The 12,736-nt window shown below is 51.9% G+C and overlaps 2 protein-coding genes across 4 annotated transcripts in view; one reads left to right on the top strand and one right to left on the bottom strand.

Annotated features, from left to right (window-relative positions):
- Positions 1-3,187: 3,187 nt before the first annotated feature.
- Positions 3,188-7,224, bottom strand: RPL19 (ribosomal protein L19). Of its 2 annotated transcripts, none has more exons than XM_019747797.3 (6): positions 7,107-7,224; positions 6,120-6,226; positions 5,077-5,199; positions 4,231-4,351; positions 3,762-3,872; positions 3,188-3,419 (listed from the first exon to the last, which is right to left on the bottom strand). In XM_019747797.3, the coding sequence occupies exons 1-6, from the start codon at positions 7,109-7,111 to the stop codon at positions 3,296-3,298; spliced, it is 591 nt and encodes a 196-aa protein (XP_019603356.1). In that variant the 5' UTR covers positions 7,112-7,224; the 3' UTR covers positions 3,188-3,295. The 2 variants fall into 2 exon arrangements, with proteins under 2 accessions (XP_019603356.1, XP_074176933.1); XM_074320832.2 differs by having other exon boundaries at positions 6,816-7,115.
- A 2,323-nt stretch (positions 7,225-9,547) lies between these two features.
- The window catches only part of CACNB1 (calcium voltage-gated channel auxiliary subunit beta 1), a 20,212-nt gene continuing 17,023 nt past the window's right edge, over positions 9,548-12,736 (top strand). Inside the window, exons 1-2 of one of the 2 annotated variants that reach the window (XM_019747733.3) lie at positions 9,548-9,846; positions 12,255-12,341. In XM_019747733.3, coding sequence (XP_019603292.2) covers positions 9,763-9,846; positions 12,255-12,341 — 171 coding nt within the window. In that variant the 5' untranslated portion in view covers positions 9,548-9,762. The remainder of the gene's footprint in view (positions 9,847-12,254; positions 12,342-12,736) is intronic. The other variant, XM_019747734.3, reaches the window with a different exon arrangement.

The following is a 12,736-nucleotide window of genomic DNA, read 5'->3' as shown; positions in this document are numbered from 1 at the left end:
TGGGTCTGCCACCAGCCGGCAGCTGGCCTGGACCCCTCCACCCCCTCCCTAGCCCATTTGCTGCGCTGCTGAGCACAGCAGCTTTTTCGGGTGGCTGAACCACTGACAGCATGCTCACAGCCTGGGGGCTGGGAACAGCTGGTGCCCCCACCGTAGCCTCTGCTCTCCTCTGTGCTCACTCTGCGGGTGGCTGAAGCAGCAATACCATTGGCCTGGGGCAGAGGATGCCCAGGAACCTGCTGGTGGTGCCAACCCACCATTTGGCCCTGTTGTCTGACCCACACGTATCCTTCCATCCTCCACCTCAGCCTGAGATTAACTGTGTGGGGATGAAGGTTATCTAGGTTTAGGGGTGCAATAAGAGGGAGAGTCTGGGAGCCAGAGACAGGAGGCCTAAGGGCAGAGATAGATACCAGAGATGGAAGAGGGGGGACACAGAGTGAGCCCCTCTGTGTAATTCCATCCATCCTGCTAGCGCCCACTACTCCCTTTGGCCCCTTCAACCTTCTTCACCCGCCTCCTCCCCACCCCACTCCCCCCTTCGCTCCCATACCCTCCCTTCCAGAGGCCCACACCTGCTGCAATGTTTGGGATAGGCTGGGGGCACCTGCTGAGGAGTACAAGGCAGGGAGCATTGTACTTCCAGCCTCAGCCCTCCCTGTGCTTGCAGGATGCCCCCCCCGCCAGGAGGTCCCTCTGTTAACCTAGAGCGAGTTCCCGGGGAAGCCAGGGGCTCTGTAGCCTGCTCCAGCTTATGGCCCTGCAGCCGCCACTGTGTGCAGTAGCTCTGCCCACTATGAGTCAACCCTTCCATGTGTGGAGGAGTCAAAAGCAGGTGCTAGTGTTCATGCAACGCAGAGATTCTGGGGAGTCGTTGGCCCCTCCGGGCCTGTTTCCTCCTCCAGGGAACTTCCTTGCTCAGGGAGTCTTTACCTGGGGGCCACGAACCCCTTTAAAGGGTATGCAAAATTACATAATGGGACCAGTTGTATGCTCTTGAGAGAATGGGTATATCGTTTCATCAGAATTTCATAAGGTTCCAGGACCTGGAAGAAACCTAGCAATTACTTCAGGGGATCTGCTTGCTGAGGGTCCTTCCCAGGTACTGCTCTGAGAAGGGATGGTGGAAAGAGGTAAGCTCCAGGCCTGGGGTGAGCTTCAGAGAGAAGTGACTAAACCCTAAGCTTCCCAAGAGATAGGCTCTTACAACCCATAATTCTTCCCTTCCCTTCCCTTCCCCCCACCCCACCCCACCCACAACAAAACCCAAAAAGTGAGGCAGTTTCCTACACTTGCAGCAACCTGTGAGAGAACAGCGCCATCTCCTGGTCCAGGGTGGAAACCTGTGCTGCAGACTCAGGAGTCCCACGCTGGTCCCATGCTTTTACCTCATTTTTCTTCCTCTCGTCGCTCTACTGCCAGGAGGGTGTGGAAGTAGAGCGGTCTTCAATGCCCTTCCTTCGCCGGTCCAGGCCTGGCGAAGAGGTGTCCCATGCTTCAAGCTGGGAACTTGGCCAAGGCCCTTTTCCCCCTTCTAGGCCACAGCTTCCCCACGTGGGATGGGCAAAGGATTCGAGCAAGAGCTAAAGGATTAAATGCACACAGGCTGCTACAGCGGCAACAGGGAGCCCACAGATCAGTGACCGCTTGTACCAGGCTCTGATGCACATGTGTGGTGAAGGTCCTCTAGAGATTCTTGAGTCTGGGTTTCCTTGCCTTGGGCCGCCCACCTGCCCCACTCTGTCCAGACTGGACGAAGACAAATGAGGCAGAGCTGGAGAGGGGTCTGCTACTGCCAAGACTTTAGCCCTGCCTTTCCCACAGAAATGCAGATGGGACATCTGCCCAGTATATCCCCAGAAGGCCCCATTTGGTGTTTGCATTGCTTCCCCCAAAACAAGAATTCCTAAGAAGGGAGGACGGCAGGGAGATAACGCACATGGGCACACCAGTCCTAGCTGTGCCCAATATAGTGGCTCCCCCTAGCCAACTTTCCTCCCAATCCAGACCTCTCACCTGAGTTGACACTCCTGTATTTAAATGGAGGACTGACCCCTTCTACTTGGACACCTTACCTTCAAACTGCCACCCACTCAATTTATCTGAAACTCAGCTCTTCTAGCCACTCTCCCACCTCAATTGGTTCCTTCTCATCACTATCCTCCAAAGCTTGAGGCCTGGGGACCAAGCCAGACTTCCTCAGCCCCCACAATGTCTAAAGTCCATTTTATTTCCTAAATATCTTGAATCCATTTTCCACCCCAACAGTGCAACATTAAAGTTGTGTGAATTCAACACATCCCTTCACCTGTTTTCCTTCTGCAGAATGGACATGGTTAATAACCCTACTTTACAATGTTGTGAAGGCTACAATCAATGCCAATATACTTAGCTCACAGAGCAGGTAAGTTTATTGTAAAATGTATTGGCAGTTATTACAAGTGGCAAAACAAAACATACTTCCTATTTGCAAAAGCGGTTATGAATTCCTTAAGCAACTCACAATGGCGTTTTCGTATATTATATTCCTGCATTTCAATTTGAGAAAAGCCTTTCCTTTGTACACTATGTGATAGATATGAACCTTAAAACCTGGTAGGACAGGAAAGCAAGTTTAGAAATTGGGATGCTCCAAATGACAGCTTCAGTTGTACCTCAGTAGTTTAGAGAGCTCAGGTAGTAGTCAGCGACTGCAGTCCAGGTGTCAGCTTCTTGACTGGTGGTAGCTGAAATCCCTACTGTCCTGGAGTTGTGGGGCGGTAGGTATCAACCCTGGACCTCAGTGCCCAGCTGAGTGCTGTGAAGTGTAAACATACTATTTTGTTGTTTTTAAAACGTGACAACTGATATCACTACTACTGGTTCCCAAACAACATTTGAGACCCCTTTAAGGTGACACTCATGCTCTACTGTCGAAGGCAATTCTGAAGCAGTATTTTAGAGGCTTGGGTAGAAGCCATTCTTTCCTCCTTTCAATGTAAGGCCCACACCCCACTAAAACAAGATAAAGAAACCATCTCTTCCATGGACCAAGGGGTCATGAGCCTGACCAGAGGCCAGGAGCCAAGAAAGAAATGCAACAGGCACCCTGGAAAGGGCCTGCATCTGTCCTCAGTGTGGTCAGTACTGGCCCTCTAAACAGAGAAGACCCACCCAACAGTCAGAAACTTTGGAAGCCACAGAGAGGTAGGCAGATGAAAGCTATTTTATTGAATGATCGATCCGTAACTGGACAATGGCTAGAAAAGCTGAGTTCAAGTACAGGCCACTATGTACAAGTAAAAGAGATGGAGCTTTATTTCTTGGTCTCTTCTTCCTTGGACAGAGTCTTGATGATTTCCTCCTTCTTGGCCTGGAGTCGCTCTTCACGGCGCTTGCGTGCTTCCTTGGTCTTAGACCTACGGGCCTCAGCCTGGTCACTGAGTAATGGAAGAGAAAAGATGGGTCAGCTTGAGAATAGATGAGCTGCTGGGACATGGAAGCACCTGCCCAGTCCTCTTCCTTTGAGCCTAGTCAGCTTGAGGAATGAGTTCCAGGGGCCACCAAGAGCTCCTACTTCAATTAATCTCCATTCCCTACCCCGACAATGATGGTAGATGGTGTGGGGGTGTATAGAGGACAGAAGAGCATATACGTCTAACACAGACGGCATGCAGGTCAAGATTAGGTATTAGCACATTTTAAATGTCTCAGAAAAACCCTTCCCTTTAAAGGTCAAAGAGCCTGCCCCATGACAGAGGCCAATTCCTGAAGAAACTTACGCAAGAAGCTTCTTGCGAGCCTTGTCTGCCTTCAGCTTGTGGATGTGTTCCATGAGAATCCGCTTGTTTTTGAACACGTTACCCTTCACTTTCAGGTACAGGCTGTGATACCTGCAGGGTATAAGAAGCAGAGGTTCTGGTCAGCAATAGGATTAAAGGTTGGCCCTTCCACAAGGTCCCTAAATGTGTATGTTTCCTTTCCACTCTTCTATTGCTGTAGTAACGACTTTCCCCCAAACCAAGACTTTCTGTGCAATTTCTAGACAGAAGAGCTCATCTGGCAGATAAATTCGTAGATTATGTATGAGGAAAAAGACAGTAGTACAGATGGAAGACCTTTCTTTAAAAGGCTTACTTAACACATATGGCTCCCTTGACGAGGCCAATGAGATGGCTTGTGTCTATGCAAAGAACAAGCCATCAACGCAGCAAACAGGTCTTGGTGGGCTCAAGAGGAGGGTGTGCTTACATGTGGCGGTCAATCTTCTTAGATTCACGGTATCTTCTGAGCAGTCGGCGAAGAATTCTCATCCTTCTCATCCAGGTTACCTTCTCAGGCATTCGAGCATTGGCAGTACCCTTTCGCTTACCTGCGGGGAAAGAGGAGTTAGGTCTACTGTAGTGCATCCAGGTCGCAAGTCAGTTTTTTACAGGTGATGATCCCAAATATTAAATTTCTTTCATTTACTCAAAGTTTAAGGAAGCACAAACAAGGCAATTCTTCTCCATTCACCTTGCACTGAATGTGGATATGAGAAGGCATGCGCCACGGCAGTATGGTAAGCTGGAAGGGGCTTTAAAGGTGGTGAGACCATCATCTCCCTAAATCACCCTGACCTTAGAAAGTTCTTTTAGGATTTATTGGATAACATTTTCAAGTACCTAGCAGAATCCTTGGTATAATGTAGGTGCTCAATAAATGTGACTTCTACCAATGCTTTCAACTTCAACACTAGTGCCAACTTTCTGATTTGTACATAGACAACCTATCCAATTCAGAGTAAGAAAAGGGTTCAAGATGAGACAGAATGGGAGAAAAGTATTCTGAATGTATCTCAGTCTAGACTTAACCATCTATTATTTCTTAAGTCTTAGAGAAAGGGCAAGAATGCACTCACTGCGGGGTGGGAGATGAGGGTAAGGGGGATCAAATATATGGTGATGGAAGGAGAACTGACTCTGTCTGGGTGGTGAACACACAATGGGATTTATAGATGACGTAATACAGAATTGTACACCTGAAATCTATGTAATTTTACTAACAATTGTCACCCCAATAAATTAAAAAAAAAAAAAAGAAAAAGAATGCACTCACCTATGCCCATATGCCTGCCCTTCCTACGGGCCAAAGTGTTTTTTCGGCATCGAGCTCGGGAATGGACAGTCACAGGCTTCCGGATGATCAGCCCATCTTTGATCAGCTTCCGAATCTGCTGGCCTGGAAAAACACAATGCACCTGGTCAGTCAGTTGGGGCCTAACACCAAGAACATCAGTCACAACCCAGAATCCAACTAGGACAGGCCAAAGGCGTGGCTCACAACCCTCGCGCAGTGATCTCAAAAATGGTGGCAATTCCAAACATATATATATATATATATGTATTTGGTGATGTGCAATCAAAATAGTGTCCAGATGCAGCCTAATCCTTTAGATCCTATCTGTCGCACCTATGAGCTACTGGTCTAAAACAAGATTAGGATTTTTTTGAGCACACATCACAATGCCACAGACCCAAATAGATTATGATTTCCCCTGATATTTACAGTCTTTGCTTAACCAAACTTTCGTCAGGCTCTTGAACCTTCTCCTAGGCCTATCTGTGCACTTCCCTGTAAATTCTAGTTTTAGTAAGAACCCTGCACAATCTCTCTCCCCCGCTGTAAAATCCCATTGCAATGGCCCTGAATAAAGTCCGCCTCACCATCTTTACCTAATGTCATTGAATACTTTCTTCCTGTAGCAGTAGTACATGAAAGTAATGTGGGGATGTCAATGTTACCTACAGGCTCTACTGAAGTCTAAGGCCAGGTCTTCCCACATCATTTTCTTGGCCACCTCTACTCCCCAGTCCCCGTCTCTTATCCTTCACATTGCTATAAAACAGAATATCCACTCTAGCAATAATCATTAATATAACATTGGGTGCTTCCATTAACTTCTATCCTGTCATTCTGGCAAATGGCAGAAGAAAACCTCTGGCATCTCCATTATTTCTGCGACTCCAACATTTTATAAGACCTCCAAACTGTGAGCTTTCCCTAGGTTTGTTAGAGTCAACACAATTGTGTTCTCTTTAATCTCATGAAGGCTGAAGAAGGGGTAGGGTGAAGGATGGATATAGACCCCAAGAACTCACGGGAGTTGGCATTGGCGATTTCATTGGTTTCATTGGGGTCCAACCAGACCTTCTTTTTGCCACAGCGGAGGACACTGGAGGCAAGCCTCTTCTGAAGCCTGAGCATACTGTCACAAACAAAACACGATCAGAACCTGGAAGCCATTCCTGGGAAAGAATGAGCATCCCCAGCAAGACGTTCCCTCCAATGTCTTCTACTGTTACTTAACACAACACACGGGAAAGTGGATGTGTATATGCACTTAGTGTTACGGGCAAACACATTTCCCTCCACTAAGACTTTTGCCACTCATTGTACCACCCACCCACGATTAATAATCTTTCTTATATCAAATATCAAGATCTTTCTCCTCTGGAAAATGAGGACATTGAATAAAATTGGGGTGGGAGGTGCTATCCTCATTCTGGTGTTCAGCCCTAAAAACAAGTGTTTAGCATGAAGAACCCGAGAAAAGGAGACCTGGTTTGCTAGTCTAGTCCTTTGCTTCCTGGTCTCGTTTTCTTCGTCTTATCGTAATAATAAGTTACGGTAAGCTAGCGTTAGAATTTGCTTATGAGCAGTCTACAGGGGTGCTAGGGGTTGCCTCACTCTGGGCAGATGGAGGCCTGGGGCCTACGTCACATGGAAGCAGACATCGGCCGGGATCCAGGTACGCCCTACGACTAAGGGGACCACAGCCTAGTCCCCGCCGCTACCTTTCTTCTGTCCACGTGGGTCGCCCCTGACACAGGTGAGGCGCGGGACCAGTCCTTCCCGCGGCCTAGAGTTCTCAGGACGCTCCCCTTAACCCCATCCTCCAGAGGCCCGGGCCTAGTGTGCTCCCGTCTACCCCGAGCTCCGGGACCGGCTGCTTCAGGACTGCCTCCATCTCATCGCTCCCACCTGGGGCCACGGTACCGATGCCACGGTACCGAGTCCACGGTACCGGGCCCTTCTGTCCCCCAGCAGCCCGGATCAACCCAAACCAGGGAATCGCGGGCCCTCACCTCATGGCTGCGGCCGCAGCAGGGAAAGGAAAGAACGCCTTCTAGCCGGGCTCCTCCCATTATCTGTAAAGGGGAGAGCCCATCCCCGGCTCCGCTTTCGCCCGTATTCCCCTCTGGCCCTTTCATCTTCTGCCACCCTGAACTTACTTATATACTGTATAAAGACCCGAGATAATAGAAGCCTGGTATCGGGAATCGTTTTTAAACTTAAAAACATAGAAAAATGTATCCTTTGGTTAAGGCAAAGTGGTATAGTCCGACTTCCTACTAGGCACGCGCAGGATGGGTGCCTAATCATGTGGGTAGTGGAAGCCGGAAGTCAGCTGGATGGCGCAGGCGGGCTGAGGGCCTTTTGCTGTAGTGGCCTACTCCCTGCAGGTGTCCTGGATTCTCTGGAAGGTTGTTTTATTAGCGGGAAAAAATTAGTGAATGAAGCAAGAGAATAATGAGGGCAGGTATCAGACAAAAGCAACCTTTTATTAACGCTCTCAGTAGATTGGGAGCCCCCGGAGTCCAGAATACAGCATCAAATACATTCGTTTTTGCACCACTACGGTCCTTAATCTCTCAGTGCCTCAGTTTCCTCCTAATCCTAATATTTCCGTCATCCAGTTGTGAAAATCAGATGAATTTATGTTTGCTACTTGTAAAGGTAGACATTAAGACAACAAGCTCCTTGGTGGCGGGAACCAGTCTTTTGTTTGGCTCAGTGTACTACAGCAGGCTTGGACCTTTGCACATAGTAAACACTTGAGAAATAGTATATTGGCTGAGTGGATGTATAGTTATGAAAGTTAAAAATTCGAACGACAGGACAACCCACAGTTCTTTCTCCCTGATCTGGAATACCCAATGCAAAAACCCAAGGAGAATAGTCTGCGTTCTGGCTCTAAATCTTTGCTTGGTTGGCTCCAGCTAATCACCCCATCTCTATCATCTGAATTTTCCTGGCTGTTGAATAGAGCTCAGAAGGTCAAAAAGAGAAAGGGGAGCGAAATTTATACCACTTGCTCACAACACAATTAGTGTCATCCTCATTTTACAGCTAAGTGAGGTAGTAGAAATGAAAAATCCAGGTATTTCTGACTGCAAAACCCATACCTCCTCTGTCATGCCAGGTTCTCCTGTGCCCAAGGGGCAGATGGGAAACCTGCTCAGGGTTGGATCTGTTCATGAACAATGCTAACAGGCTTTATTCACACTTTCCCTTTAAAGTAATGTGATTAGACAAACGACTTAGGCTGGCCATCCACTTGTTGTAAAGGGTGAAGAGGAGGATTCAGTGTATTCTAGTCCCTAGCAGAACACAGCAGGTTGGCCTTATATGTATTAGGGTCACTGAACCTGGGCAAATCTGCATTCTACTTCTCATCTCTCCTCTTTGTGGAACAGGGGGAGGCGGAGAGTAGGGAGGCAACAGGTCGTTCCATCATGACTGACCTCTGCACAGCACCTGGCAACATCGCCAAAGCCCCCAGCAATCCATCATTTAATTTCATTCTCCCTCATCCTCCCAATAATCCCAGGTGACAAAGACCCATTTTACAAACAAGGTGTAGTGATTTGTCCAGGTCCACACCACCACAAAGAGCCTGAGCCAAATTGGCACCAGGGTCTCTTACCAGGATCCCCTACTCTTCTCTCCACAGATCATGGTGGGTGGGGTCCATGCCCTGGATATTTGTCCCTATCTCAAGGATGAAGGGGGAGTAATTCCAAGTCAAAGGTCATTAGATTTGATTTTAGGCAGTCTCCTCTCTCAGCTCCATTTTTCTTCCTCTTTCTTCTCTCTTCCAAGGTACATGGACCTCACCCAGCCCCATTCCTGGCCTTTGGAAAGGCCTGGGGGATACTAACGACTGGGGAAGAAGGACTCCTGGATCTCTGAGATTTCTTGTTGCTGTTTCTGTTGGGACTCCCTTTGGACACCCTCCCCACCCCAGATTCAAACTCCAGCCCGCCAGCACCGCGTTGGAGGGGAAGGGGCCTTTCTGTTTGGTTTAGGGAGGCCTGGGCCCACACAAGGGAGAAAGGAGTTAAAGCAGGGTCCCAGGATCACCGGGTCAGGGAAGTTCAGGTAGCCCAAGGTGCAGAGGAATGGGGAGACCCGTTAGGAAGAGTGGTTTGGGACGTAAGGGGGACGTGGTGCCAGCCATGCTAATCTGCGCTGCACCTCCATTAACGCTTGGCATCTCCTGATAGCCGCCCCCAGCCCCAAGGCAAGTTTCCACTCCCCACGCCTGTCCCCGCAGAGTGGGCTGCCTTCACCCCAGGCCAGTCGGAAGACAGAGCGAGCCGGACTCCAGAGCCAGGAGGGGCGGGCCTCCCTCCTGCCGCCCTCCCATTGTCTGCGCGGAGCCGGCGGAGGGGCTGCGAGGGGCGGGGCCGGGGCGGGCTGAGGGAGGGAGGGAGGAGGGGTTGGGGGAGCGGAGCGGGCGGGGGGAGATGCTGAGCCTTCAGGGGCGGAGGAGGCGGCGGCGGCAGTGGAGAGAGCGGGAGGAGGGAGGCAAGGCTGGAAGAGGGCAACCGCAGGCCGGGCCAGGTGGCTGGATCGGGTGCTGGCTGCGCTGCGCCGCTCTCGGTTCCGACGGCCTCTCTTTTGTGCTGAGGGCGCCCGGCTGGGCCGGGCCAGTGGTCGGAGGGGAGGCTCCTCTCCATGGTCCAGAAGACCAGCATGTCCCGGGGCCCTTACCCACCTTCCCAGGAGATTCCCATGGAGGTCTTCGACCCCAGCCCACAGGTGAGGCGTGGTGGCCGGGCCGAGGGAAGGGGGCCACTCCCGCGGACCTTGTGGGGTCGGCTCGAGGGGCGCTGGGGAGGAAGGGGTTATGTGCCCGGCGCGGAGGAGAGAGGGACGCCTGTGCGCCCTCCATTCCTGCAGGTTAATGATTGATGGGCGCTTGGCCCGGAGTTCGGCTGCGGTTTTGCCGAGCTGGGAGGGGGCGGTTGGGCTGTCTGTCATTCTCGCCTCCTCGTGTCGCCCGCGTTCAGGGTCCCTGCTGCTCGGGTACCGGCTCCAGTGGGTTGAGAGCTGGGGGGATTCCAGGGTTGAGGGAGGCTAGAGAGAGAGCTCAATGGGGGCTACGCAGAGCACGCTCAGGGGCGCAGGGCGGGGGTGGGTGAAGTGGGGGTGGCACTGGGAGATGGCCGAGGCGGTAGTCCGAGGGCGGCGCCAGCAGGCCTTTGGAGCCGCAGACACTGGCCCTCCAGGGTGGGGAAGGGGCCGGCCTCCATTCCTGCCACCTCAGCCACACCCCTATATTGGACCAGCTCCTCTCCAACACCCACGTTATCTCTCCCTCCTCACCCCCCAACCCCGGAAAAAAACGCCTCTAAAGTTTGGAAAGTTGGATGGATGCCAACTCACTGAGAAGCTGTTACCTGGGGGAAGAAGTCTGCTGCCCCAACCCCACTCACGCTTCTCCTGTGCCCATGCGTTACCCCAGGAAGGGGAATTCTTGGGTGTGGTGGGTATCCATGTAATTACCAGGAGGGTCTGGGGTGGTCGTGCCAGGGGCTTTCTTTGGGACATGTCCTTCTCCAATCTGTCAACACCCCAAGGCTAGGGCAGCATTAACTTTTCTTGCTGTGGTTAGCCTGGAGCGACTGTAACCTCCATGATGTGGTTCAAGGGTGTGTGTGTGTGTGTATGGGGCGGGGGGGTCAGGTCAGTCCTAAAAATACCTCCCTTTTCCACCCTAGGCCCCTTGGATCCTGGGAGGCAGCTGACTGGGGCCTTCCTTTCAGCTGTCCCTTGTCCCTCTGGGTGCCACTCCCTTTTCCCAGTCTGGGATGGTGGTGGGAGAGAGAGTCTGGAGCTCACTAGGGGATCCTCTTAAATTCATAGAGATCCTCAATCCTAGAGGTTGGGTGTGTGTCTGATTTGAAGAGGGGGGTGGGAGGGAGGATTCTGGCCTTCCCAGGTGCCTTTCTCACCCGTCTATCCATCCTCTTTACTGTACTCAGATACAAGGAACCAGAGTTCCTAGTCTGGTCGTGGCTTATCGACCTTTTTTGGTAAAGAAACTCTAGGGTACAGGCTGCAGGCTGGGGCTTGGAGGGCCCGAAACCTCAATCATCATCCTCTACTCTGGACTGGCCTCTGGCCAATATGTGTATGTGAGTTGGGAAGGGCAAAGAAGCAGCCCCCTTTACAGGAGGCCTGGAAATACCTGAACATGTGGTCAGGCAGTGTCCACTCCAGCCAAATCAGGAGCCTAGCCAGTGAGACTGAGCCAGCCTACCCCAGGGACCTGTGGGGGCTATGTCCTAGGCTCCTCTTGGGGCAGGGCCAAGGGGCATTTAGATTGATGCAGCCTCATGGGTACCATGGGAACAGGATGTAGTACTGGCAGCTGGAATCAGTGAATGCTTGATCCCTCTTGCCCCCTTGGGGAGAGGTGCGATCACTGTGATTGTGAGGAGGGGACTAAGAAACAGTCCTGCAAGGGTAGCTACCCCCCTCTCTCTAGCTAAATCTGCCCCGTGACAGTGGGTAGGGATTGGGGTTAGATGTTTACATTCCAAATACTTTTCCAAGCCCCCCGACGCCCTCCCTGGAAATCTAGTTTGGGGTCTCCCAAGAGCTGAGAGCTGTCACTCCCCTCCCCACTCTGCGAAAAAGGAAATCATGAGTTGGGCATGAGAAAAGCAAGGCTGGGGCCTGTTGGCAGTTGGCAAATCCTCTTCTCTCTGGGGGCCACAGGCGCACTCCGCCCCCGTCTGCTCCAGCTGAGGGGGAGAGGGATGGGAACCTTCCCCAGCCCTCTCTGCCCCACCCCCCAGCACTGCAGGCAGCCTCTTCCTTCCCCTGAGGCCACTGCAGCCTGCCCAGCATCTTAATTGGCTTTGCTACCTAATGAGCCTCCAGCTATTCAGCGCCTTCCCCTTCCCAGCCTTTCTGGTTTGGTTTGGGGGTTTCTGTGTGTGCTTCCTAGGGCTCTCTTTCACTGTCCCCGACCCTCTGGTTGTGGTCTGGGGCCTCCCCCCCACCCCCCGGGGCTGTACCATCTCGGGAAGAAGATGGGGGGCGCTGTTCAGATCAGGGAATGATACTCGCAAGGCTTGGCTGTAGCTCTGGCCCTGATGGGATGAGGGTTGGAAAAGGGCCTTTCTGATTCCACTCTTTCCCCTTCCTGGCTTCTCCAGGGCAAATACAGCAAGAGGAAAGGGCGGTTCAAAAGGTCGGATGGGAGCACCTCCTCAGATACAACATCCAACAGCTTTGTCCGCCAGGTAATGGGGAGGTTGGGCTGAGAGGAGGGAGGTGGTTGGTTGGTGGAGCCCAGCATTGGTGAGCTGGGTCTGAGGCTTTCTCCAGGCGCCCTCCCCCATGTCATTTATCACCTGTCTGGAGCTACCCATCACCCTGACACCCCATGACCTCTTCTACATAGACTGTCAGCTGCACCCACTCCCTCAGCCCCCGCCCCACCCCTCCCCCAGCACCAGGCACCAGCCCCTGCTGCCTGCCTGCGTCATCTCATTCAGGGACAGCCTGGCCTGCCTCCTTCTAGCTTGCTTCGGGCTGTCACCCACTCCCCCTGCCGGCTGTCTGCTTCCTTGTCCTCCCCCAGAATCTGACTGTGGAGTAGAGGCAGGTCCTAAGAAATGAGGAGCCAGGACATTTG

This window comes from Rhinolophus sinicus, chromosome 12 (assembly GCF_057876585.1).
Source record: "Rhinolophus sinicus isolate RSI-liver-muscle chromosome 12, RSI-T2T, whole genome shotgun sequence".
In the NCBI taxonomy this organism is placed as follows: Eukaryota; Metazoa; Chordata; class Mammalia; order Chiroptera; family Rhinolophidae; genus Rhinolophus; species Rhinolophus sinicus.
Note: the sequence above shows the minus strand (reverse complement) of the source record. Positions and strands in the feature narration are given on the sequence as shown.

Bases quoted from the DNA above. Each gene is read 5' to 3' on its own strand.
- RPL19 (XM_019747797.3), bottom strand. The intron at 5,200-6,119 runs GTGAGTTCTTGG...GTGTTTTTCCAG, and splicing joins AATCGCCAATGCCAACTCCC to GCCAGCAGATTCGGAAGCTG. The intron at 3,420-3,761 runs GTAAGTTTCTTC...TCCATTACTCAG, and splicing joins GCTCGCAAGAAGCTTCTTGC to TGACCAGGCTGAGGCCCGTA.